Source organism: Grus americana, chromosome 5, assembly GCF_028858705.1.
Source record: "Grus americana isolate bGruAme1 chromosome 5, bGruAme1.mat, whole genome shotgun sequence".
In the NCBI taxonomy this organism is placed as follows: Eukaryota; Metazoa; Chordata; class Aves; order Gruiformes; family Gruidae; genus Grus; species Grus americana.
The window spans coordinates 32,188,034-32,215,360 of record NC_072856.1 but is presented as its reverse complement, the minus strand read 5'-3'; the positions used below and the strand labels follow the sequence as shown (position 1 = coordinate 32,215,360).

Sequence of the window (27,327 nt, the reverse complement as noted above, 5' to 3'; positions counted from 1 at the left end):
AGTGGTGTTCCTCAAGGGTCAGTACTGGGACCAGTACTGTTTAAACATCTTTGTTGGTTACAGGGACAGTGGGATCGAGTGCACCCTCAGCAAGTTTGCCGACGACACCAAGCTGTGTGGCGTGGTTGACATGCTGGAGGGAAGGGATGCCATCCAGAGGGACCTTGACAGGCTTGAGAGGTGGGCCTGTGTGAAGCGCATGAAGTTCAACAAGGCCAAGTGCAAGGTCCTGCACGTGGGTCAGCGCAATCCCAAGCACAACTATAGGCTGGGCGAGGAATGGATTGAAAGCAGCCCCGAGGAGAAGGACTTGGGGGTATTGATTGATGAGAAGCTCAACATGAGCCGGCAGTGTGCGCTTGCAGCCCAGAAAGCCAACCGTGTGCTGGGCTGCATCAAGAGAACTGCAACCAGCAGGTTGAGTGAGGTGATTCTGCCCCTCTACTCTGCTCTTGTGAGACATCACCTGAAGTACTGTGTTCAGCTCTGGGGCCTCAAACATAAGGACATGAGGAAGTCCAGAGGAAGGCCACGAAGATGATCAGAGGGTGGAACACCTCTCCTATGAAGACAGGCTGAGACAGTTGGGATTGTTCAGCCTGGAGAAGACAAGGCTCTGGGGAGACCTTATAGCAGCCTTCCAGTACCTGAAGTGGCCTACAAGAAAGCTGGAGAGGGACTGGTTACAAGGGCATGGGGTGATAGGACAAAGGGTAATGGCCTTAAGCTGAAAGAAGGTAGATTTAGATGAAATATCAGGAAAAAATTCTTCCTGAGGGTGGTGAGGCACTGGAGCAGGTTGCCCAGAGAAGCTGTGGATGCCCCCTCCCTGGAAGTGTTCAAGGCCAGGTTGGATGGGGCTTTGGGCAACATGGTCTAGTGGAGGGTGTCTCTGCCCATGGCAGGGGGTTTGGAACTAGATGGTCTGTAAGGTCTCTTCCAAACGGGTCCCTCCCAAACCATTCTGAGTCTATGAAATTTGAATTTCTTCCCTGACACACACATCCCCTGGAATTTCCCAACTGGGTCAGTCAATTTCAGTTTACAGGTTTTCTTGTACTCACCACCCCACAATCTAGGTATAATCTTAATTTTGTCCAAATCCCTTTGACTGCCTTCTAGATCTATTTCCAGTACAAAAAACTTTCAACTACTGCAAGGCTGTGAAATTCATACAAATCTGGATTTATTTTTTTTAAATGGAGACTAATTCAGAAAAATTAGATAAGCATCTCTCGCCTCTTGCATGGGTCAATTACTACTTTTTATACTTGCTTTTACTCTGAAGAAATGCAATGCATTCTGAAATCTTCAGGGTTCTTATTTAGAAAGTGCTACAGAAATAGCAAATATTAACCATAGTCCTATAGTTTTTGAACAGTTCTTTTTTGAAGGATGAAAGTATCCATAGATCAAACAAAAATGTTCTTGCACAGAAGATGGCTTCACTGAACTTACTATGATTGTTCCAATCCCATTTTCTCCTCCCATGAAAAAGCAAAACTTCCCAAGAAATGTTCCAGCTCAGATGGCGGTGATGGGAAATACTGGATGTTACATGAAAAAGATAGCCTTAATATATTACTTCATGCTGCTGCATTGTCTGACAGTCATGGTCTCAGACAGCTAGAAGCTAGCTAGCAAGTCTGCAGTTTGCCTAACAAGTCAAAAAAGCAGTGTTATTGCAAAGGGGACAAGAGACTGAGCTTGCCAGGTGTTCCTTTTTTTTAATTATTAAGTCCTATTGGCAATACACTGGCATACTGCCTTGAGGACAGAACTAAGGTTTTGGGAAAGGATTTCAAAAACTTGGTCCAAAAGGAGACCTCATATTGTAGCGGTTTGCCAAAATCTAATTTGCAATTTTAGATCTACCTTCCATAGTCAGCCTGCACAGCTTTGCTTCACAAGTATCCAGATAATGAGCAATCTGCTCTTGATCCTGCATTCAAAGTACTTAAAGTGATTAACAGATCTGCACATGGACTGAGTCTGGGCTTTCCGCATGCAGCCTTCACCTACCTTCTGTTGGATACTCTGCCGTTCATTTCAGTAGGACTGCATCTTTATTCTAATATTTGTTTGTGGTGCAGAAGGCTAAGTGTTGCATAAGATCCTGTAGAGCACAGAATTTAAGACTCACTCAAAATTTCACATTTTGGAAAAACAAAGAATACAAATATTGTCTCTAGTAATAAGCAAATATTTTCTCTCTTTTATGACTAACTAGCCAGCAACAACACATTCAAAAAATATATATACCTTGGAAGCAAAAGCTTTTTAATTATTGGGTACGCGTGAGGGTTCAGCAAATCCATAAAGCTGGCCGACTGTCCTCTTCTATCAACCTAGAGGAGGTGATGGATGTGACAGCACAGCAGTTCTTGGATTTTAAGCCGTGCAGTACAGTAACTCTAAAGAGCTAATGCATAATGGGGGAGGGGATAGGAAAGGCCTCCAGAGCCACGATATATTTAGAATCGATCCTTTCACCTAGTCAAGCTGAAAAAAGTCTTACTGCTTTAGTGATCTGGTACAAAACACTTTGAATGCTCCTGGAGAACACTCAGGTGAGCTTCCTGGAAAAATGGAGCTATTCAGCTTTGGTTTCAGACTAAATCCTACCATACCCACAGAAATTGGAACAACCTTCTAGCTCAGGCATGGATTATTGTACTCTTCATAATCTGTTGAATGCTCCAAGGAAAAAAATATAATTACATCTGTACCCAACACAGTGCTTTGCCAAATCATCTAAGTTTGAAAGCTTGCAACAAATTATGAACTGTATTAGGCAACATCAAAAAAAGGAAAGGGAAGAGTAGAATCACATGAATGATGCTCATTAATTGTCACTCAAGAGACTGTCTGAAAAAGAGATTTAATAATAATGCTGGTTCAGTGGGAGCCATTTCCAGGCAAATAGAAACATGAAATTTGTGATGAAAAACGTAGCACAGAACTGTCTTCCTTTGGCTTGAATTGAGACATCTCTATGAAACAGTCAATAACACCAAGTACTGTTCATTCCTGGAACGGGCTGATACTCCACGATCTAGAACGTAAAGATGACAGAAACTTCACAAGCAGCAGCACAAACCACACCAGAAGCTGAGGTTTTTGACGGTTTGTTTTTTTTTTTTTTTGGGGGGGGGGGTGGGGGGGTGGTTAAAATCAGATTTAATTAAAAAAAAACTATCTTAAAAAAAGGAACATGTATTTCCATTCATCAGAACAAACGTTAAAAGGCTCCGAGATGGACAATCGACACCAAGCTACAGCTGACAACAGTGAAATTCAGACTTTCTTGAATACTACAGAGTTTTACCTTAAGCTGAGCAGAACAAGTTGCCAGCTGCTGCAAAAGTGAGTAGTCCTGCACTGTTGCACATGAAAGTCCATGCAAGATAACAGCTCATGGAGTAAAGCCATCAAAAAGCTGTTCACTTTGTGATATGTTAGATTTCTGTTAGTTTTCTGACCCAGCTTACTCCGTGATCAAAGAGTCCAAGTGACTACACAGTACCCTGATGAAGCATTAGGAATATCCCCCAGTTACTAGCTGACCATAATCATATCAAAGCCACCCACTATGTGACTGATTGTATCAAACAAGAATAAGCAAATCAATAAATCCAAGGGCAAGATTGACAACACTTCAACAAGTATAATTAGGCATATCAAGTTCTATTAATCAAAGTTATGGGATTTTTCTTATTTTCAGGATCTTTGAACAGTGCAAAGTCAAAAGCAACTAAAGACTATTCTCTCTAACATCTTTTCCTAGGCCCACAGTCAAATAGGAGAAACAATGGAAAATCCTGTAATACTTTTGTGGCAGGTGGACCACATGGCCTGGTTTACACACATCCCACTGCCCTTACACGTACCATCTTTACAGCAATTATCCATACTGGCGTTTCTTTATAGTACCCCAAGAACCCCCCAGGAATCCCCAATTTAAGCACAGCAATTGTTGCAATAAGCAAAATCTTAGCAGCAGAAATATTTACCTGTTACTAGTAAACGGAGCTATTGGCACATATCATTTGCTACACATCTAAACAATAAATCTATAAACCAGCAAGGTTGAAGCCATTTCAAAAGAAAGGTTTCCAGTTGTAATACAAACAGCATATCTTAACATTTCTCAACAGCCAAAGCAAATTCCAGAAGTCTGTCTGATGAAACATCAGAGGAAGATGTTGTACAGCTAACTAGGAGCTTGGCTTGTAGCTCTAAAAATCATACTGGACTTAATTATTCCAGCATCCAAAGCACATACAGGATTTCAGAGATAATTTGGAATCTATATGTGCATTAGATAAAGTTTGGTGGTTTGGGAGGTTATTTTTTGTTTTTAATAAAAAATGGTATTATAATAAATGCTTGAGTAATAGATCAACGTTTTTAGAAAGCGGAGCGGAAGGGCTGTGTGTGGTAATAACACAAACAGCTCATAGGGAGGGCTGTCTATCCCCTGGGTACTTCCTTCTGAAGAGAACCCTAAATGATGCTGCACCACCAGAATGACTCTTCTACAGGCTGGGACCCAAAGATTTACTATTATGCAAGTGAGTCCTCTTCTCCCTGATCATAAGAAACACCGATGAAACCAAACAACATAGTTATAAATCCTTATACATTGTGATAGTTTCTCCTCTTAGTGGGTGACATTCTGTTACTATTTCTTTTTCATATCTGGGAAAAGTTCAGGTCTGAGGAAGGCTGAACTTACCTTTCCATTAGCAGTCGGACAATTAAGAAGCAATTATCAGATGTGACAGTCAACTTTGGCAATCTTTTGGAAATCAAAGTCACACCAACCTAACTGAAACTATCCTAGAATCAGAAAGTAAACACATACCAAAAAGCAGCCACTTAAAATCAATGTGCTATATCCTGTATTCTTGCCAACAGCTTAAGGCTTTCCTTTTCTTGTCATAAGGGAATATGCACCATCTTCAAAATGGGATGTTACTTAAAATTAAGGAATCATCTTGGGTGATGAATCATCACTTCAAAGAGCAAGGCTGTGCTTAACTTTTGATGCTTCACAAATGAGTTAGTTTGCTTCAGGTATGTTGAAATTCTGAAAGGAATTGTTTGATGAGAAAAGCAAAAGTGAAACTGCTGACAGAAATATCTCAAAATTCAAATTAAGTTTATTGATGTGGGAGGAACACCAAAAAAAAAAAAGTGGAGCTGAAAAAGTTACTCTAGCTTCCCATAAATACCACAACAAGGCTGTTCTTACTTGGTACTTAGAAATTTCAGAAAAAACACAGATTTATCCCTGCTCTGTCACAGATAGTCAGACAGTGAATTCATGGAAGTGGCACACTGATGCCTAGGTACACCTCCTGCACGATGGTGCTCAGGTCTGCTTCCATCTCTTCTATGGTTCCATATGCACTATTTGGAGAAAGTGTTTAGAGTTGTAACTCTTGGTTATTTTTTTTTTCCTCAGGAGCAGAAAGAACCCTGCAGAAAAATATATGCAGTGGCACAAAATACATAAAAAGGATATTAGCTAGGTTTTTAAAAGTAATAGACACAATTTCACTTCTTTAAAATGAGAGGAACTCTTTCCATTCTTGTCCTCAAAGAAGGATTCCATTTCTGAAATTGCCTTTTTGCTACTTGGTGCAGGCAGGAGAATATCAAAGTGTTCTTGTGGACATCAAACTTACTCCATAAAATCCTTCTATTTTTGACTTGCAATTAACAGTGAAGGCATCAATTCATATGCAACTAAACAAAACCATTTACAGGATATGTATTTTTGTTTTGGAGCTCTCCAAAATCTATTAAAACATACTGAAAATAAGAAAATAAGACTGCAACATGAAAGCATCTGTCAAACCTCTCAGAGAGGAAAGTAGTTGCACTAATTTAGACAAGCTAAGGGAAAAAAAAACCCCCACAAAGTAAACTGTCACCCTACTTCTGTGAATTCCTGGTGACTCAATATAGCTTAAAAATTAGCATCACTTTCAGGTATAATTTACATCTTCTGAACTAGTAACACATGAAATTAAAATATTTTTTCATTCTGTTCAACAAAAAGTTGTAGTATTACTGGCATGGCTTTCATCTTCATATTACTACATGCAAAAAATTATAGCTATTAGAATTTTTTTAAACCACAATACAAGTGACCAGGACATGAGCACAAAGGCTGACACTCTGAGGAGACAGAGAAATAAGCAGAGTAATCAGTACTAAGAGTTACGCACCATTAGCAATATCATATAGCACGTCCATAGAATCAGATAATTGCTTAAGGGCAGAACCTGAAAAGTCATCTTTAATCACTCTTAGGAGTACATTCAGGCTGTTTGAAAAGCTTGATTTCTACTGAAAACACTTTTTAAATCTAATAAAAAAAAAAATAGAGATTTACTGATTTTTGCTCCCTGAACTGAACCAGAGAACATCTGCATAAAATTAATCTCCCAGCTGTTGTCCCCCTCAGAGAAAAAACAAAAAAAATCTCACATTTTTATCACTTTCCTCTTACAGGGCAAAGGACCACCCAACTAAGGCCAGATGAATTATTCACCCCGTGTAAAGCATTCAGATGCCACTGAAATAGTTTCACTATACTTTACATGAAGCATTACTCACACTCATTTAATTGCACTGACAAAGGAAATCCATTCTGATAGAAGGTACAACATTGGAGAGTTAGTCAGCAAATTACACTGAAGTACCAGCAGCAGCAATAATAGTGCAGACTTCCAAACTCCTCTGCCAACATACTTTAAGCAGACCCTGGACGAGCTCTGCTCTACAGCACTGCCAGACAGAGGAAGAGGTTTACATTAAGTACTTTTCCTTTTCTGAAGAGACTAACAGAAGAGTGTCAGTTATGAATGGACTGGGATGTGAATATTGCAACAAGGTATGAGATAACTAATGACATGTTAGCAAGACTGATACGTAACATTCAAGTCCTGTTGTCCTTGGGTTGGCTTTGAACTAGCCTCAAGGAATCCCTGCTTCTAAATTCTGTCCATACTTTAAAAGAAAAAAAAAAACAAAAACAAGGAATATGATAAGTCCTAGGAACGACTGTCCAGAGACCACATGAAAGTCAGCTCTATTAGCATCTTTGTGAACAGAAAAAGGTTTAACAACTTCATAAAATAAATAAGCAAAGCTATAGCAGAGCTTGGAAATCTTTAGAAAGCTAGAGCTTTGAATCTCTGGATACCACAAGCTTTCCTCGGTGGTCCAAAAAGTAGGAGAGGTGAACACCTTCAAAGAACTAGAAGGAAAGAACTACTGACTTGACGGAATCAGAATTGTTGGGGTTTATTTTGAGCTCTGTCCTTACCTCTTTCTTTGACCTTGGCCATGTCACTTTGCTGCTAATTTTCTGTGCCACTTTGTGGAACACAAACATAGTGACTTTTATAAAGCACTTCGCTAACTGGCATGAACACCCTCAGCAAAATCTTTCAATGTAGTGCAAATAACAAACATATTTTGCTGAGCCAGACAAAAAAAAAAAAAAAAGAGCGAGCAAATACGCTTTTGCTAGTTCTCTGCAGCATTAGTTAACTGGCATTAATCCTACAGCGATGCTGGCGTAACTACCATTGACAGACAAATAGAAACAAACAGGACCAGCTTTGTTATTTACATTACTTCACTAAAACCAACAGGACTGCCCTTTTTGATCCTAAGCATTATATGCCAAGCATCTTCCTCTGGCCAGAAATGAGACTCAAATCACAAATAAGAGATAAAAGAAAGGGAAACTCTGAGTTAGGGCTGTGCTAAACAGTGATGTTGTCTTCAGTGGGCATTCCTAGTGGCTTTTTTGTATAGCTCAGCATTTAGATTATTTAGGAACCTTCACACTGGGAGAGGCCTACCACTATTTCTGTAACATGCTCAGTGGAGCACCAACACGCAGCTGAAGAGGGAAAGGTTAGCAGTATCTCTAGATGAAGAGAAGAAAAAGAAGCCAGAAAAGATTCTGTCAAATTACTAAGATTAATTCTCATATCAAATAAATTAAATCTCTTGAATGCCAAAAGAAGAGAAATACTTATCTCCTCACACAGCAGAACGAAATAGCTTTCCTGGGTTATCTTCTCTCTCTTGTGTAGTTATATGACTGACATGCAAGCTGGTAACCCCACTGAAACACTCACCTACCAGACTGACTGCCAACTCAACTGACACTCAGCAACAGAATTTCAGGATCTCTAAAAATAAATCACAGGTGTGCAATTTGTTCTGTAAAGATCTTTACGCACTCATGTCCTGATAGCATCCCTAAAGCAATGAAACAAGCGTTTCCGTACCTCCAAGATTTACAATAAAAATCTGTCTCAAACAAACACGGTACTTAAAACATACATGGCACTTTTCCTATACTTTAAATGTATTAACATTAAATGTAAAGTTATGACAATGAAAAGGAGGAAAAATGAAGAAAAATGATGGAACAGAAAAGATGTCCATCTTTTTGGTCAAAAGAAGGAAAACAAATAATTGGTTTGGAGAGTGCTTTTTGATAAGGAGAATCTCAAGAAACAGACACCTCCTGGAATCTTCAAATAATCCCCTGAAGGTCAGTCCCTAAACAAGACCAAGTTACCTCCAGGAGCAACCAAAACCTTATGTTCTTTACTATGCCATCAGAAATGTTGAGAACTATTCTGAGCATTGCTTTGGTACCTACTACTTGAGTCCACAAAGCTGCAATAGTTTAGATTAAAAAGGACTTTTTTTTTTTCAAATCCTTATAAATATACAATGGGGTAATTTCTCAGACTTGTATTAAGATGTCCCACTTGACTTATTCCACTGTTCAAAATATAATGTAACATGACCTTCTTAAAAGATTGATCATAAAGTACTGCCCTTATGCGTTCTGTATCTGCCTAAATATAGGCAGACATCTGAAAGCAAGGCATCCTCTGATTTTCTTCTATTCTAGTAGAAAATTTGATTTTAAATAAGGCAACTCTGTTCTTTCCCACTCCCCCATCTTGTTCCCTCTCAAACTAACTCATTCTGCAGCTTCAGACGGATAGTGCAGGTCCCAGCTGGTGCTTGAAGGCAAGATGAGATGTATGAGAATCACCATCTATTACTAAACGTAGGCAGTACCAATCAGTAGATCAATACAGCTGATGCTCCCACGACAGCTCAACAGTACTTGTAGATGTTTAGTACATGGAAGAAATGTGTCTGCAAGAATCTTTTCCAAATTCTTCCAAGCAGAAGCTGTACCTTCTCCAGAGACACATTACTGCCTATCAGTTGGTGGGTGGTAACTTATGCAAGGAAAATGCTACCAGCTTGTAATTCTGCAGACACAAAGCTAACAACATAACCTGTTCTAGTTATCCACAGTAATTGACAAAACCAAGTACATCAGAAAAACACAAGCCATATAAAAATCAGGATGCGATAACATACTTAGTCCACTAATTTTTACAAAACTTGTAAAAAGGTTTTCCACAGAAATCAGAGCAGAGAAATTTCCAAGACCTTTTTTACACATAATGGAAAAGGGATTTCAGCAATGCAGTGACAGAGTATTCAGGAAGGACATGACTTGGGCAGTTCAAAGTTGTTTATCCTACAGATAACCAAGAATTAAGTCTACCTGCATATATAGGTAATATAGACTTTTGGGAAAAAAACAAACAAACAAGAAAAACCCAGAAAAGACCAGCAGTCCCTCCTCACCAAAAAAGTCCCACTGTTGTAATAATCTAATATTTATGATACTTGCTTTATAGATACACCCAGAAAAGAACATACATTTTCAAATGTTTAAAATAGCATACATTTTTTAAATTCCTCTTCCACCACACAGCAGAGAATGAAGAACTCTATATTGCCAAACTAAACAGCTGTTGTAATATGTCAAGCCCATACCTGAGGTTACCAATTCATCTTGTTTCAAGAGAGAGATACAAAACAATGAATTTTCCTTAAAAGTATCTGAAGTCCTTCCCTCCAGTACCAGTTGCTACATTTTTTTAGTTTACCAAATGTAATATGCTTTCTGCGGAGCTAGCTGGGCTAGAATTTTCCTAAACCCATCATTTCTGAACTAGATCTGCTGGTATCTTTGGTCAAGACCACCATGTAAATTCTCTACCTCTCCTCTCCATAGGATGTCTTTGAATCCTTCCACAGGCATTCCAACTCATTCTTCCTCTTCCTTTACTATTGCTTCCTCCCAAATGAGGAAAATTCTAGTAATACATGTAGCAAACCCCTCAACTTCTCACAGACAATTTGCAGTGTAGCACAATTACGTACTGCTGATTCACTGTGACAAGAGATATTTACTCCTGCTGCTGACAGTACAGATGTTTTTTAGCATCCACGTCTGTGGTTGGTTGGTGACACTGTGCGCAGGTGTCCCTCTAGTTGGGCTGGTTCTCTGGTTGATACATTTCCCTTTTACAACTAGCAGTCTCTAGTTTGAACAAAACAGTGAAATAGTGGGAGCTAACAGCTTTTTATCTTAGAAATAACTTTCACTCTAAACCTCTAAAATGTTCAGATAGCATTAGGCAAGAAAGTCTTAATAGCCTGTTAGCAAAATAAGCAAGTAAATATTTTCTTAGGTAAGAAGTAGAGGCCCAACAATTAAAGGCAACCATTTCTTATTCACAGATGCAGCCAGTCATCCATTAACCAAGCCAATCAAGCCTTCATTTTACAGCTTTTATCAATATGCCCATATATACTGCCATCAGTAAGGGAAGGGTTTAGATATTAGGAAATCTTTATAGACGTTAAGATTGCCTTACTCTAACAAAAAGGGAAACTTTAATACTATAAAAATAATATTGTAGAAACTACTTTGAAAGCTCTCATAGTTCCTATTTTCACACTCATTAACAAGAGTTAATAACACCTTTTTTTTTTTTCTCTTCACAGCAAACTATACAAGATTCGAGGCCAAAAAACCACAGGAAGATTCCGCAAGGCCTTGGAATTTACAGCATTGTAATGGTTAACAGTAGCTCTAGTGATTCTATTTAAGATATTAAAATTCCCATCTGTCAGACCTCTTTGCTAGATGTTACTGCCCTCAAAGCAAAAGAGAACATGTACATGTGCCTGCATCCCTGCCACCCAGTTCGGAGCGCTTCTTACTAACTCAAGCCGTGAATGAAAATGAGTTTATACTAACACACCTATCTAAACCACTGCAGCCAACATGCAGGTACATGTTTGCTTTTGCCATCTCGACACAGACAAGCAGAGAGAAAGGCCAGAGAGCTGCATGCAGGAATCAAGAAAGGAGATGATGATCTTTAAACCACTGCAGGAGTTCGCTCCCACACTCTTAAATAATGTTCTATGCATGCGTTTGACTTCAAGGCAATTTTAAGTTTGGGAAAACAGACACACTACAAAAACAATACCCAAGTGCCAGATAATGTTATTAGTATCACAGAGTAGTTATTCACCATGAATTCCAGAATTGTAACACCAAAGTTCAGTCCCCATGCTCCAACAGGTCAGCTGAATCCCACGTAAAGAACCACAAACATCAGCTGAAGTCCTGGGTGTACAAGGCCACCCACTGGGACATTTAATTTACCTGAGTTAATGTTTCTGTCAATACCAGCTCTATGAGGGATAGAGAGAAGATCCAATTCAGCAGGGTTAGATCTCCCATAAGGAAAAAAGGCTTGCATCTCATCTGTACAGCAAAATTTAGCATGTAAAACGAAAGCTTGGGACCATTTATCCTTCCAAGAAGTGAAAGGAGAATACATATTTTAAATTCAACAAGACTTTCCAACATACGGGAGTCTTCTGAAACGCCAATAAAACTGAGACACTGTATATATATATATACCCGAGCTACTAGAGAAGCTCCATTTACAGTTGCTTTTGCATCCAATCATTTAAGTTGCTTCTATAAAGTAAAAACATTTACATGTTTCCTGTGGTCTGTAGAACCATATTATAGAAAAATAAACCCCTCTGGGATTGAATTAGAGGATACAGTGGTTCACAAGAAAGGAATGCTAAGTTACCATTACTCCCCTCTTTTCTTTATACTATTTCTTTCCATAACCGTATCCCAGCACCCTGGCCATTCACTGTGTAGCACTTACTGTTGCTGGACTTCAGGTCACGGTGAATTATGGGAACAATTGCTTCCTCGTGCAGGTAGTTCATTCCCCTCGCAATCTGTACTGCCCAGTTCACTAGTATGTCAGGAGGTATCCTTTTACCAGACAACACTCTGTTGAGTGATCCTCCTCGGGCAAACTCCATGATCAAGCAAAGATTAGGTTCCTTCAAACACACACCCCTGAGGGCGATGATGTTGGGATGCTTTAACATTGCAAAGAGCTTGGCCTCTTGTCGGACATTCTCAATGGTCTGGCTGATGTCCTCATCAGGGTCATAGCGAGCTGCCTTGACAGCAACCTCATCTCCTATCCATACAGCTCGATACACTTTTCCAAAGCCTCCTATGCCAATGATTTCCTCCAGAACAAGCTCTGAGAAGTCGATCTCCAGGACTAGGAAAAGAGGAAAAAAAAAAAAAAAAAAAAGATGTAAACATTTAGCAACTACGCAGCCTGTACATCAGCTGAAGGTCCATGTTGCCCAGCCTCACCCTTACCCTTGGAGGAAGGGCCAATTTTCATTCCAAAACAATACAAATGAAAGCTGACAATCTTTCATTGCCAAATAGTGTGGTGAAACAGGTCTTGCAGTATCATAAAACCTCTGCGAAGTAGTCACTGTGAATGAAGATGAATTTGACCTGATGCTAGTGAATGACACACTTTGAATAAAATAGCCTCCTCTTAACACACTTAAACTCTTATAACACTGACACTCCTTTAAGGATAAACCCTCATTTCCTGCCCTCAATGACAGTACAAGATTACAAAAAAGAAACACACACCTACAGGCTAATCTTCACTGACTTCACTATATAGTGCTTAATGTGACATAGCTAAAATTCAACACAAAATGCATCTGCTCCTGCATTTGTTCCTTATTTGAATGTCTCTTATTCAACTGCCACTAACAATCTTTTAGTCCTTCCCAAATCACACTTATTCTTCCACACCTCTACAAGCTTTGCAGATTCACTCCCCGCAAAAGATCCGTTAACCAATTCTGACACTACTGACGATAGTGTGACAAACAGATGGATCAGACCACATACTGAGTATGCAGAGCTAGCAATAAGAAAAACATTTTTGATTAATGCATACTGCATTTTTTATTACAGAAGCTATGTGAAACAACAGAATCATCATTTTCCATTCTCATGCACTCACAGCTATTCTTTACAAGCTGCCACAGTAACTGGTGGCTACTTGGTGTTGTACAGTAAAAATCTACAGATGCAGAAGTCTAAATTCAGCATATAAATTGCATCTGCAGCAAAAGTGGTGAGAAAATGTATCCTGTACAACTGTACACTAAACATCGTTTATGCTCGCAGATGGCCAAAAGAACCCATTCAATACTGACTAATGTAGAATGGAAAACCCACATACTGACCAATGAAAGCATGCTGACATGGCTAAATTTACAGTAGTGGTAGGTCATCGGTGAGATATCATTGATGCTACTCTGTCTGATATTTTGGCAGTTACCAGTTACGGTCAAAGAAATTTTTAAAAGTTTTAAAGGAAAAATACCGTAGTGCAAGGATTTAAGCAGGAAGTCACCAAGACTTTTAATACTTTACTGCATTTGAAATGCCAAATCTGATATGGTTCTTCTGCTTTGTCTAGTAGAAAGAAAGTTAAGTCTGTAAATGGACTTACTTGATGTAGGTATTAATTCAGAGTACTGTATTATATTACTGGGTTATGTAGTTATCGATTGTATACATAAAACTCTCCACTGTTTTAAAAATAAATTACGTAGTCATACAAGGCAAGGGAGCAGGTTAGATTCTGCTTAAGTAAAATATTTTACTTATTCCAGTCAAATGTCTTTCCTAACTATAAGTCTATAGTACAAGACATTGTCACAATACTGTATGGAGTTAATATGAATTCTGCTGTCCACGGCTGCAGATTTTATTTTTTTTTCACTGAGCTCTATCTTCTCTGAACATGATTTTTTAAAAGCCTGGCTTACTTCTGTAAGTTAGTCAAACCTATGAGCTAGGAGCTGACTACATATAAGGGTAATATCATCACCCTTCCTATGCTGTACAGCCAATACATCCGAACCCTTAGCTAGTGTAATAACAATGCTTGTACTCTTTTTCCTAGTGTTCCATTAATGGGAAGCAAGATAGAAAACTGATCAGGAAAGTCTTCCAAAAGGAGGAGAAACCTTTTACAGTCTAGAATACAAAAACAATTTGTCTGTTACTGTGAGTACATCTTTTGGGTAATGCTCTGAACTTCAAGGATTTACACAACAAAGAAGGTTTCACTCTGATGGTAGCAGCCTTGGTGTTCAAATGCTCATGAGCTACAGATTACTAGAAAAGATGGAGGAGTAGATTCTTACTAGAAACACTGAAATTTTAGAACAAGATTGTAATGACAATAAGTCCAGATATGAAACTACCCTGTTACTGAGAATACACTAAAGGAGCTGCTCTGGTATTTCTCACTGATAAAAGAGCTAAAGAAATCAGATGCTGAGTCCTCTCACCTTCAGTCAGTAGAATTTCAGCACTGGTAGAATGCTTACTTAACCTGCCTCTAGGGACAGGGCCAAAGACTGAAAATGACCAAACATGTAAGCCACAAAACAAGATCGACAGACCGTCCCCGGAACTCCGGACACATAACATTCCGGTGGTATTCACAATCAGCCTTTTTCCTCGGACATTTCAGCGATTCAGAAGTCATTAAAGCCACGTCGAGCGAGCGGTTCCCACCGGCCCGCGGCTCAGCGTGGGAGAGGAGCGGCGCGGCGGCGGGCAGCGCCGGCGGTGCTGAAGGGACAGCTCCCGGCCCGGCCCTGACCCCCCCTCCCCGCCACAGCTTCGGCCAGCGGCCGGCGCGGAAAAGAAGTGCGACAGGAAGGCGGCAGGCAGGAGAAGGAGGACATGGGCAAAGGAAAACCGAAGACATGGATAGCAAAACTCTTCCTGTATGCTGTCGCCCCTTTCACTTCAGAAAAAAAAAAAAAAAACCAAACCAACGCCTGTTGGATGCACAAATGAACTAGAACAAGTCTGGCACGTAAAACTGTGAGGTTTATGCTCCCAGAAGAAATTCAACGTTTTACAGTGCAAGTTATTTTGCAAAGAAAGCTTTCTTTTATTTGCAAAGTATGGCCTTAGCTTTACTTTGAAAACGTATGTTTCTTTAAGGCAGACTGGCCAGCTCACCCTCATGGGCAGCTTAATCAGAAAAAAAAAAAACCCACCACCAACTCTTCATTAGAAAAGTTTTGCTTGCTGGTTTTTTTAAGGTATTTTGTGTTATTTTCTTTGTGTTATTTTCTTTGTTTTCACAGACTTATAGTTACACAGCTACATTAGTGCACAAAGTATTTGTTTTTCTTCACCTTTCTAAACACACTAATCCCTTTTCTAAACACTACTTTAATTTGGCAGACTTGCTGTACTGGACTGTAAGGGCAACGGGAATGTCTAACATGCATTTGTTGCCTTAGGATTTATGAACTGAAGTGGTATCATTCCTCCAGGGAACGAAAAGGAATTACAGAGGCTGTACACCATGAACCAGTGGCATGTTGACAACTGGAAAGTAGTTGCTGTTTAATCAGCATTTATTATACCATACAATTAAGCTATTTAATTCAGTCCGTAGTGTGTAAGAGCCCATAGCGCACACGAGGGTCCTTCAAGTTGGCCCACTGCTGACAGCCTCAATAGGCTACTTTTATCATTCATGGTACCCCTGCTGAGGTAAGATTCAAGCACACTACGTGGATGGCTGAAGGACAGCGTGCAATTACTAGTTATACTACTACAGCTCTCAGTGGAGGCAGAATCTCTGGGACTTAGACTCCAAAACCTTCATTAAACATGAAGATAAACTTTAGGAAAGCAACTAAAAGAAGCTTCTGTGCTGAGGTGCATGTCTGGAATGACATCTTGCATCACTCCAGCAAAACTTTAATGTTTCATAGTCCAATAAGTTAACAGCAGACTGTTATTCCAAACAGCTATCAAGCTAACATCACCAGCTCTAAAAGTGGATATCATTGCTTGCAGAGGGATTTCTAACATTAAACTTGAAAATCCATTTCAACAGCAACCAACTTTACCCTCTGTCTGAATTGCATTGGTTTTTTTTAAATAAAGAAATATACTCCTTTAGCATATTAAAAGCTTACTGGAGGGCAATAAATTATACTCTGTCATGAACATATGGTTGGTGACTTGAGAGAACAGAAGTACTATAGTCCTGTTGTGGCACTAGAAGGGTAAGACAAGGATAAAGGGGGAAGGTGCAACTCCACTACTGTTCCTGAACTATCGAACCATGGAAAAGCATGGAGAATCCAGAGTTAGAGTCAAAACAGGAGGGGACCAGAGGCTTCAAGAAGCTCTGTAGAAATGGTTCTCCTAACTATCTCAAGGGTAAAACCTAATAAGCATTCACAATGTTTTCTGCATGTGGGGAAGAAAATAATCTATACTGTTCCAGCATGAAAGAAAGCACCACCACTGCCCAACCTGGTCCCTTCGGAATCCCAAGGGCAATACTACGAATTACTGAGTTTTTACCTAAATGCTTTCAAACAGAGCACAGAATAAGAAAAAAGCTATTAGTTGTATTCCTTGGAGATACGTCCTAGATCAGACAAAGCATCTTTTTACTCTTTTTACTTTCTAGAAAAGTCTACTAGTCTAAAGATTTTTCTCTGCCCTTCCAAAAAAAAGCTTTCTTCTTGCCTGAATTGTCAATAGTGATAGATAAACAAGATCTAGAAACAGTCATTCCACACTGTTTCTCTTTCCACAATTGTACATAGTGGCTAAAAAAAATGTAAAGATGAAATGGCCCTATTCTCTGGCTCCAACAAAGGCTTCAAAACTGCACTGAAGCTCACAGAAACAAATCAATCCCTTCATGCCTTCAACATCATAACTTAGTCAAGCAACCCTCAGGTAGGCCCAGATATCCAAACTTGGATAAAATTCATTCACGGGTATTTTAGAACAGAATTTGTAAGAAGGCAAAGGAGGAACCTGGTAACACAAGTCAACTTAGGAATTTTTAAGTCAGAAATAATAAGCTTTTAGTTAGGAGAAAGGAAGATATTAGACAAGTATTAGCAGTGAATCAACACTGCAGAAAGCAAATGCTTCCTATCCTGCAACCTCTCCTTAAGGATATTCTTAAAGGGAGAGTCGCCAGAGCCCCCAGTGACTCCCCCACTGCCCAGCCACCAAGCTCCAGCCGTTTGGTGAAAACTGATCGGCCCCTGCGAACACAGGATTTAATAACGGGAAACTGCTCCCGGCGTCAGCGAAACGCTAACACGCCGAGCTAGGTTCGGCCTCCCTGGAGAGAAGCGCTAGCCTGGAAGACAGAAGGGCACTGGAGCAGCAGGAATGCGGCTGCGGGTGGGAAAGGGAATGGACCGGAGAACGGGGCCAGGGGGGCCCCGGCACCAGCCGAGCGGGGCCGCCAGCCGAGGGCAGCCCCAGGACGTGAGGGGCCGGGCCGCCGCAACCCCCTCCGCTCCCGCGCCAAGGGCCATGGCGGGGCCCACTCGCCCCTGCACCCCCCCGCCGCCGGCCGGGCCCCGCGGCCTCCCCCCACCGTGCTGGGACCCTCCCCGCCGCGGCGGCCCCCGGCTCCCGTCACGGCCGACGGAAAGGCCGGGCCGGACCGGGCCTTCCCTCCGCGCCGGCGACGGTGCCGCCTCCCCTCAGGGACCTGGGGAGGGCCGGGGCTGCCCCCACCCCAACCCATCCCGCCAGTCCCGGCTCCCGCCGGTCCGGTCCGTCCCCGCCCACCATGGCGGCCCCACCCCCACCCCCCCCTAGGCCCACAGGAGGGCCGGGACCGGGCCGCTCCCTCCCGCCGAGTGGCGGCGAGGGGCCGCGCTGAGCCCTCCGCCCCGAGCCCAGCCCGCCTTACGCTGTATGACGGGGGGCGGCGGGTAGCGGGCCCGCAGCTCCGGGCCGCCCCCCTGCACGCCGCTGCTCACGTAGTTGCTGGGGAAGATGCCGACGCGCTGGTCGATCTTGCCCGTCCACCAGCCCTCGTCGCCGGACACGTGCGAGTCCCGGGACAGCACCTGCACCACGTCCCCCGGCCGCAGGCTCAGCTCGTCCTCGCCGCACGCCTCGTACTCGAAGACGGCGGTCCAGAGCGGCCCGCCGCCCGGCGGCTCCCCGCCGCCCGCGCCCTCCTGGCTGAGCTCTGTGAGGGGCTCCATGGCGAGGCTGCTCCATAGGGGGAGGCGCCCGCGGCAGCCGGGCGCTGCGGGGGGCGGCGGGGCCGGTACCGCCGCCTATTGTTCATGCGGCCCGGCGCCTGCCGGCAGCAGGTGCCGCCGGGGGGGTGGGGGTGGCCCGGTGCGGGGCCGCCTCAGCCCAGCGCGGGAAGAGGCGAGGGCAGGCAGCGCGTGCCACCGAGCCGCCGCCGCATGCCCCCCCTCCTCCTCGCCCGCCTCCGCCTGCCGCCGCGGCCGCGCATCCCGGAGCCACCTGACTCTCTGGCAGCTTCGGCGGCGGGAGGGGGAGGCTCCGCCTCCTCATCGCCATTGGCCGCCGCTACCGCCCGTCAACGCCGCCCTCACCTGATTGAGGGCTCTCGCCCTCTTGGCCACGCCCACTCCCCGCCCAGCCCCTGGCCCCGGAGTCCCGCACTCACCGGTGTCCCCCCAATTGGCCCCCGCCTCGTCAGCTTTCGCTTCCCATTGGGCCTCGCGGCGCTTGTCAGTTAAGCGCCCCAAGCTCCGCCTTCCACGCCGCTTCTCATTGGCTGGCGAAAGGGGCATGACACGGGAGAGGGTCGGAGGGGTGGGCGATTGGCTGGGCGGGGCGACCTTCGTCTGGCGGAGGGCGGGGCCGCGCGGGGCGCTGCTGGCCAGCGGCGGGGCAGGCGTTGCCTGCTGCGGGGAGGTGGCGCACCTGGGGCCGGGCCTGACACCGCGCCGGTCCCGGGGCAGGTGCTGCTGCTCTCTCCTTAATCGCCGTCCCTTGGCGCGGCCGCTGCCCGGTGACTAGGGCTGCTCCGCCGCCTATCGATGTCTTCCCCCCCGCTCCCGGGCGCCGGGGTCCCGCCCGGGCCTCCCGAGGGCTGCCGAGCCAGGCCGGGTCTCCTGGGGGTGCAGGCGGTTGGGATTTATGGTGGTGGCCGTGTGTAGCCAGAGCTGCCTGTCCGTACCCGTTGTCCGCCCTTCCTGGGCCACCGGAGCGGCCCGCGCAGCCTCCTGCCCGCCGCCCTCCTGCACCCGGGGCCGCCACAGCCCGGAACGGCTTCGGCCAGAAACCAAACCCCGGCAGGGGCCGGGGACGTCTTTCTCTTCAGTTAGGCCATCCAGTCAGCCTGTGCTTCAACACAGGCGGTGCCTGATTTGTGTCCAGGGTGAAGGTGGATGCGTCCCTGCTGAATGCCTGTATTAAACCATCTGTATTTATTTCTCAGTCTGGCAATCGGTGTATAGCTGCCTGGGCCTGAAGATACAAATTCCTTCTCCCTGCTACCAGTGTTTTTACAGCTTGGGAAGATACCAGGCCTTGTGAACAGAATCTGTTTGTATTTAGTGATACAAAAGGGAGATTTTTTTTTTCCCGTTTCACTCCAGTTTTCTTTAAAATCGTCATCCAATTTTCAGTGGTAAAACTGGAAGCAGAAAGCCTCTGTTCATGCTTCACCATAACGATGCCCCCTGATGAGAGTCCCGGGGTGCTCTGACCACACAGAATGTCTCCCCACTTACTTGGGCTTAGTTTTTCTTCAGCGTTTTGTAAGTGGAGTTGCACAATTCTTCTCTGCAAGATGCAATTTAAAAAAAAATTCTCCATTCCCTAGTGAGGCATTTGTTTTGTTTCATGTACAGAGTAACTGCTATTAGTTCTTAAATTTTGTGCAGTGAGGCTTTGGCTATCTATTTCTCTGTCCCTCTGTTTGCACTGTGCTGCTGCACTTAGGAAGCGCCAGGGTTTAGGTTTCTTTGAAAAGAATGACGAAGATCTTAAGGATAGTGCGCTTTGAGTTAAAGAGGTCATTCAAAATCCTTATCGTTGTTTGTAAAATATTTGAATTCGCTTCTCTGTTTTCTGGGAAAACACCTCCACCCAACCAAAACTTAGTAAGAAGTATTGCAGAGAACCCTGGAGGGAACTGAAATTTTTCTAGTTCCTTTCTTTTTTCACAAACATCACAGCCTTTATTTCTGACAGAAACAAAAAACTTGCCTAGAAAGAGCTGTCATATGAATATCCTTATTTTACAAATAAAGAGCGAAATATATCTAGTTGAGGTCGGAACTAACATTTCGATGTGACACCCGCAAGATTTGGGCATGCTGCAGCGCTAGTTTTCAAATTGAATTTGTCTAAGAAATGAGCTTTAGATTTTCTCCCGTACCTCCCATCTCCTCCTGCCAGTGAGGGTGGAGCTGAGGATGCGTCCTCTCTGCTATTCCTCTGTTACTTAAGGGTGTGTTTTCACAATTAGCATACGCTTATCCAATATTACTCTGTTGCTGGAAGGGACTTTCCTGCCCCTCATCATATGCTTGACCCGCTTTCCTGATTGCAGCAGTAGCGACTGCTCGGCTGTGGAGTCATTTCAGCTCATTTATCTAATTGAAAGCTAAGTTGCCAAGTAAAAGCAGCTAGTTTTCAATCAGCTTTTTAGGTCGACCTGACTTACATCAGGACTGTACTCCCAGTCCTGTACAATGTAAGGAAGCAGGGCAGGACAGGTGAAGGGGACAACAGACCCGCTCTTTCAGCAACAGCCCGAGGTTAGGTTAGCTTGTCTTGATCCTGAAGCTGAGGGGTAACAAATAGCTGTATTCGTAATTTTTGGAGTTCAAATAACAGACGATTGAGATGGAATCTGAAGGACTGCTGTTCATATCCCTAGTTAAAAGAGCCTTGGTTGCACGCAATACTTTTCTGTCCGATTTTATTTAGAAAAAAAAAAATTTCTTTAATTCACACAGTGGAGAATTATTATGTTTTATGTGAATATTATGCTTTAAAAGTTGTATAAGAACATTTTAGTGAGACATAAGAAAAAAGAAGTCTCCTGTCTTTCAGCTGTTTGACGCTTACTTTGATCGCTGCTATAGAAAACAAAAGACTTAAACTACAGAGTTGTATTACCAATAATGAAAACTATGATGGGAGGAAAAGGACTCGTGAGGAGGCTCGGGCTGCTGTAGTCACCTGCCAAGACAGAGCCCTGCCATCTTGTGGAACGCCTTGAAATTGAAGCACACAGTCAGCTTTGCTTCTCAAAGACATCTTGGATTTGTTTGGTTGGGGATTTCTTCCTCCTCTTTTTTTTTTTTTTTTCTTCCCTTCCCACCGCTGATGTGTTTGGTTCTACAGAGATGGTGTGACTGGCTCAGGAAGCCCAAAGCAGCCAGTGCCTGGAGCTGGGAGAGTGACCAGCGAAATGCTCTGAAGAACCATGACAGGATTTTCCCATTCTCACAGACTTCCCTTGGCATCTTTTACCAGCCATGTCTGAGACTGGTTTCTGAATGAAAAGATTTGGCCAGATTGGGAAGGCTGTTCTTAGGATCAAGGTAAACAGAAGAGTCAGTAAATGTTAAGTTCATGTTTCAGCAACTGGCAAAAGGCAGAAGAAAAGAGCATTAAAGAGTGTCTGCGTGCAGTCTGTGAAAGATGCCATTTTAGCGTTTGCAAGATACAGAAAGATTTTTGAAATGGTGCGTGCCTTTCTGGTGAACATACAGACTAAATGCTACACTGGAGGGTTTTTTCTTATGCATTTTCTAATAAGACTGTATATGTTCCCATTATTATTCAGCAGATCTGAATAATGGGAATTAGATTCTAGATATAACAGATCCAGTTCTCAAAGTCTGCGTCTGAATACACACTCAGTGCTTCCCAAAATTTGGATATAGATTTTGTTATAATATGTTTTAAAAGGAGAGTCTAATCTGCAAAAGCAGATGATACTCTGAATGTAGTTCAGACTTCCTCCAAAGTGGAAACTTGGGACCAAGGATTTTATTTCAGGCTCATTTTTGCATCCACATTTAAAAAACTCAACAGATTATTAGAGGATAAACAAAAAGGCCAGTCTATCCCCAGCCCTTGTTTTAAGAAGCTGTGGAAAGTACTCTGCTTATTCGATTCCATGATTCATATAAATTTAGGATGATCATCTCAGCTTTTGCCCTGTCTTTTCTAGAGGTTTGTGCTGACTATTAAATTAGTACTCTCTCTTTCAACGGACGCCTTTCCTCTCTCTTCACTGGGCTTAGCAGCTCTATAACAACATGTTACCACTGTGCCAGTCCATGGTTATAAATCTACACTGGATATCAAAATGTTGGCACTCTAGGCTCATAATCTCTGTGCTCTGTGAGGGGAAAAAACTAGAATGCTATAAAAACAAAAAAAAGGAAGAGGAATGTCCAGAAAGAAGAAAAAGTACCAGCACAGTCCAGCTACACGGCAGTACTAGAGAACCACTGTACTTCCAACAACAGCCACGATGAAAGCACATCTCTACCAGCACAGGAAGAAAGTATAAAAGATTAAGGAGATGCTCCTTGGCACATCTGCTTAGTGCAGCTCACTCCTTTTACGTCCCATGGTAATTTATATTGCATCTTAAATTAACCCAGCACTAATGCTCTCATTTGGCTTTTATACATTTCAGAGGATATATCTCAGCTGCGTTCCATGGTTATATCCACAGATATAACCACGTACACCACTCTGGAGATGTATCTCATACCAGTAGACAGATTTGTTCGATCAATTGCTGATAATCTCTCCTCGAACAATGCAAGCTTTTCTGACAAATGGACTCTTCTGTCATTATAAATCGCCTCTCTGCATGGCTGTAAAGCCAGACTCTGTTTTTTTCCACACTTTAGAACGGTACTCCTTTGCCAACATCACTTTAGTGTAGGTTTGTTCTTCATGCAGGGGAGAGAGGTAAGCCACTGGCAACAGAAGCTTTATGAACTGTGCTGTGCTAGCTAGGAGGCAGGCTGCGAATCTGGGTCTTTAGCATCTGAGTCAGTAAAAGAGAGCGCTCTGCTCTGCTTCATGAAATATACATGCTAATCTCCCAGATGGCTATATCTTCTTTCTCCATAGAACAGATGACCTGGAAAATAAAAGAAGACTAAAAACACTGGAGAGTGGAAATTCTGGGCCAAAATCTGTGAGCTTCCAGTAGATTTTACAGACAGACTTGGCTTTTAAATTTAGTTTGAATTTGTTTTGATAATAAAATACAGCAATGATTACATGACTATTATTGCAAGTCACAGTATAATTTCACATGTAGCATGAAGCATTCCTACATTTATCAGCATCTCTATAAGATAAATAAAACAAAGGAAGATTTTCAATTGGCATTTCTGCCTACACTAAAAGATATACAGCTAACAGAAATAATGTCTGACTTTGCCTTAGCAATGACCAACATTTGCATACTCTGTATTATCTCAAGCCAAGCCACATTTTTAGCTCTTGTTTAGTTTGTAATTGGTTGAGTTGCTGCTCCTGTAGAGAAACGCCAGAACCGCGCTGCCAGTCACGGTTTTGCAAGTGCGTGGAACAAAAATTTGACTTCCTTGAATAGAGGAACTGAGTTTAGTGCAATGCAAATGCTCCCACTGGAGTTCAGCAAAGACACTGCAGCAAACCTTTCGGGTTTCTGAAATCTTTATAGGTGCTGGTGGCCTTGATCTTCCTTTTTATGTTTCAGGTGAAAAATGAAGCAGCAGCACGGTACCCTTCAGTGCCGCAGCCAGCGTATGGTGCGGCGCTTGCTCAGAGCGTTCTGCGCTGCCTGTGGCACCTCAGCTCCCGTTCGAGGCCTTCTGCCCAGGGAATGACCGAGTCTCCCTTGTTTGTGAGGGCAATGAGGTTTTGGTTGGAAGTAACAAAAACAAGACGGGAAACAAGATATTAGCTAGTCCGAGGTTTTGTTTAGGCTTTAAGATTGTCAAACAAAGCGTTTGGGCCAGTTTTCAGGTGGCTGAAGCCACCCTTGAATACCTTCAGAAACACAACACAAAAATGAAGAATCGTGCGTCTGAACTCAAACCATAGGAGATGGATGCAAACTTTATTCCTAATTCTAATGGCACATTAGAATTACAACATAGAGAGACATACAACATCCATTAGATACCAGCATTCATATCCAAATCATAGCTTTATACCCAAATCGTAACTCTACTAAATCTCCTGTCGTTACAAATTTATGGACATAAAATAGATAGCTTTTTCATTTGGAGTAAAACAATCCTTTTGTTGATTGAGGCTGATATCTTTTTTCTCTAATTTGTATTCAGTAAGTTAACTTACTATTCAGAATAATAAACCTCAATCTAAAATAAGACCAACTAGGTCAGTGCAGTAGTAATTGTTTTTTTCCATGTTGTCTTGAGGGAATAGGCAACATTTGCCTGCTGTCTCCTTTTATTTGCAATCACAGTTTAAATCCTTAGCAGAATTAGTTAGAGGAGCCTCTTTCAAGAAATGTATGACTCTTTACCAGAAAATTTTCTGTCTTGACTTTCCTGTGTAGCATCTACTCTTTGCCTGGTGACTAAGCTCAGATATGATACTGTATTCATTCGATATTTCATAAGGCAACTGGAAGGGGATTTCCTTGTACTTACATGGAAATGGACCTAATTCTGTTTTGATGTTTTAGTTAAATGCGGGCAGAGAGACACATCATGGTTTTTATTGTAATGCCATCTCTCAGTACTGGCAGCGCCAGATCCGTAGACAGCCGGAGACATCAACCCATAGAGCAGGGATTGCATGTTACAACCATCTCAAAGAGTCTGCCTTTACACTCCAGAATTCATTTGCATTATTTATTTACTTTTTTTTTCTTTCCCTAATTGGCAGTCTTCATTGGTGAGCTCTGTTCCTCCACACCATCAAGTCCCAGACTGCAGACTGTTGAATGTCTTTGACTCTGATTGGTACCTGAGTGGTTTTCAAAAGATAACATTAAACATTATGAACTTCCGAAGGATACATGCCTCTTTCTTTCTCATGGTGTGGTATTGTGCCTCCAAATTCTGCCGCTGAAAGGGCCTGTAAGAGATTTGTTAGTGTATGGATGACAGGCTTTCTGCACGTATATGTTGCTTAAGCTTAAGTCTCCCTGTTCCACTGCTGGTAGAATCTGAAATTTTGTACCACTGGGAAGCGGAGAGTCTCAGCTTCCATCCCAAAAGGTCTCAGGTAAGATTCTACCTACAGTGTTTGTGGATGGACAAGTAATAATCAGAGCTTTCTTGAAGTTGGCTTTGACCCTTGTATTCAAAACAAGACACTTACTTGGCTTTACAGGAAGAGGGGATTTGAAAAAGACTCACAATAAAAGGTTTTGCAATTCTCGGATTTTTTTATATCTTTTTTTCTGTAACTTCTGTCAAGCTACCGGGGAAAGCCGTAACGATGAACCAGCACTCACTAGAATGAGCTACTTAATTCACTCACCGCTTTAATGCTCGTTAAGCATCCACCTCAAATTCATGCCAGCAGAGCCTTTCTTTCCATTACTCCACAACAGTGTCTACTCTTGTTAGACTCTGTGGTGTTCCTATGGGAGTCTGAAAGGACTGAAGCCTGTAACAGGAGCAAGCACCTCCCTGGGACTGTACACGGGTACCTGGTGGGATTGAGATGCTGAACGGAACCCGCCGTTTTCTAATAAGCTTCAGGAAAACCTAGCATGCTATTTGCCTGTATTATTTTGAATGCAAATGTAAAATATGTTACAGCGAGAGTATTTTGATGGCTACAAAAAGTGCATTTCCCCATTTTCACACAGTTACCTCATCCTTTCTAGTATAGCATAGCTGCTTCACTACCAGCAAAGAAACACTCTTCCTTTCTATCCAATTTTAAGGTACAAATTGTTTTGCCTCCCTAACCCTAGTAGAAGGTATCCATCCTTGAATCGTCAATACCGTGCCGGAATTTCTGTATGTGGATAATAAAAAGGAAAGGCTAACAAACTCCTGCGCTCTCTGGGGAGGAGGATCTCTAAGGAGGCAGGTCTCGTTATTATGGGTGTGCCGGGGAATGTCACCCGTGCTGAGGAGCTGCAGTGTCAGCCCCTGGGCGGTCTCTTTTCTCCTCAGACCCGCTCCGGAGACACAAGACGTAACATGACATTTACAGTAACCTTCCTGCACTTATTTTTGCTCCTTCTCACCGCTGAATGAGACTCGGGATCACCTCACCAGCAGGAGCCGTGACTAATTGGCACTGAGAGCCTCATCGGTCTCAATTAACACAGCAGAAGGATGAAACCTTTGACTTAAGGAGCCTGAAAATTCCTCCTCTCCAAGGCAGCTCTCAGTGAAGCCCCCGGGAGGGGGCGGGCCGGAACCCAGCGGCGGCGCGGCGGGGGGTGACGGCGGCGGGGCGGGGGGTGGGAGCGGAGCGGAGCGGAGCGGAGGGGAGGGGAGGGGAGGTGGCCGGGGCTCCGCCGCGTCCCGCGGTGCCGCCGGGGGGCGCCGGGACCCGCTGGCAGCCCCCGAGCGCTGCCCCTCCGCGGCGCTGCCCCACGGCCGCCCGTGCCCTCGCCGCCAGCGCCGCCTTGTAAAGCCAGCTTATTTTCCCATTCTGAGGTTAACAATGAAGAAATTCTCGCCCGGGCTATTTTTGATCCTGCTGGAGCCGCACGCTGCTTCCTCAGGGCCCAAAGCTCATTGTTTTTATTCGCTTAGATGAAACAATTGTAGTCTGCATAGGACGTATTTGTTTTCCAGTTCCTCAACCCATTATTATCTTTTCCTGTTCCCCTTGAGAAAATGGACCTTTGATACCCTGCCAGGTTGCATTATTGAATTCCCTGCCCATTTCGGGGTGAAATCATGACAAAGGCAGGCGCTTTTACCGAAAGGGAAAAAAAAAAACCTACCACAGAAAGAACGTGGAAGAAAACCTTACTCTGGAAAACAAGCAAGTTGCGTAATAGTGAAGGAATGAGGTAGTGTGAGTCATCTCGCTCATGAGCACTTCATCTGGTCGGGTTCTCACCCATCCAGGAGGGAGTTTGCCAGGCCCAGTTTACATCCCACAGCCAGTAAGCCCAGCCAGGGGTATAGCACCGAAAATAGAACTGTATGTAGTCATCTCCTAGCATGTATGAGAAATGATCTCACGGTTGTCCTCAGCAGAAGCAT

General features: G+C 43.3%; 1 protein-coding gene across 5 annotated transcripts in view; it reads right to left on the bottom strand.

Annotated features, from left to right (window-relative positions):
* Positions 1-18,619, bottom strand: part of MAP3K9 (mitogen-activated protein kinase kinase kinase 9) — a 67,881-nt gene extending 49,262 nt beyond the window's left edge. For all 5 annotated transcript variants that reach the window (XR_008577373.1, XR_008577374.1, XM_054827542.1 and 2 more), the window contains exons 1-2: positions 18,066-18,619; positions 12,120-12,533 (exon numbers count right to left, since the gene is read on the bottom strand). Coding sequence is in view for 3 of the 5 variants with exons in the window: in XM_054827542.1 (XP_054683517.1) it covers positions 12,120-12,533; positions 18,066-18,366 (715 nt within the window). In the remaining 2 variants the exon portion in view is untranslated. The remainder of the gene's footprint in view (positions 1-12,119; positions 12,534-18,065) is intronic.
* Positions 18,620-27,327: the final 8,708 nt, after the last annotated feature.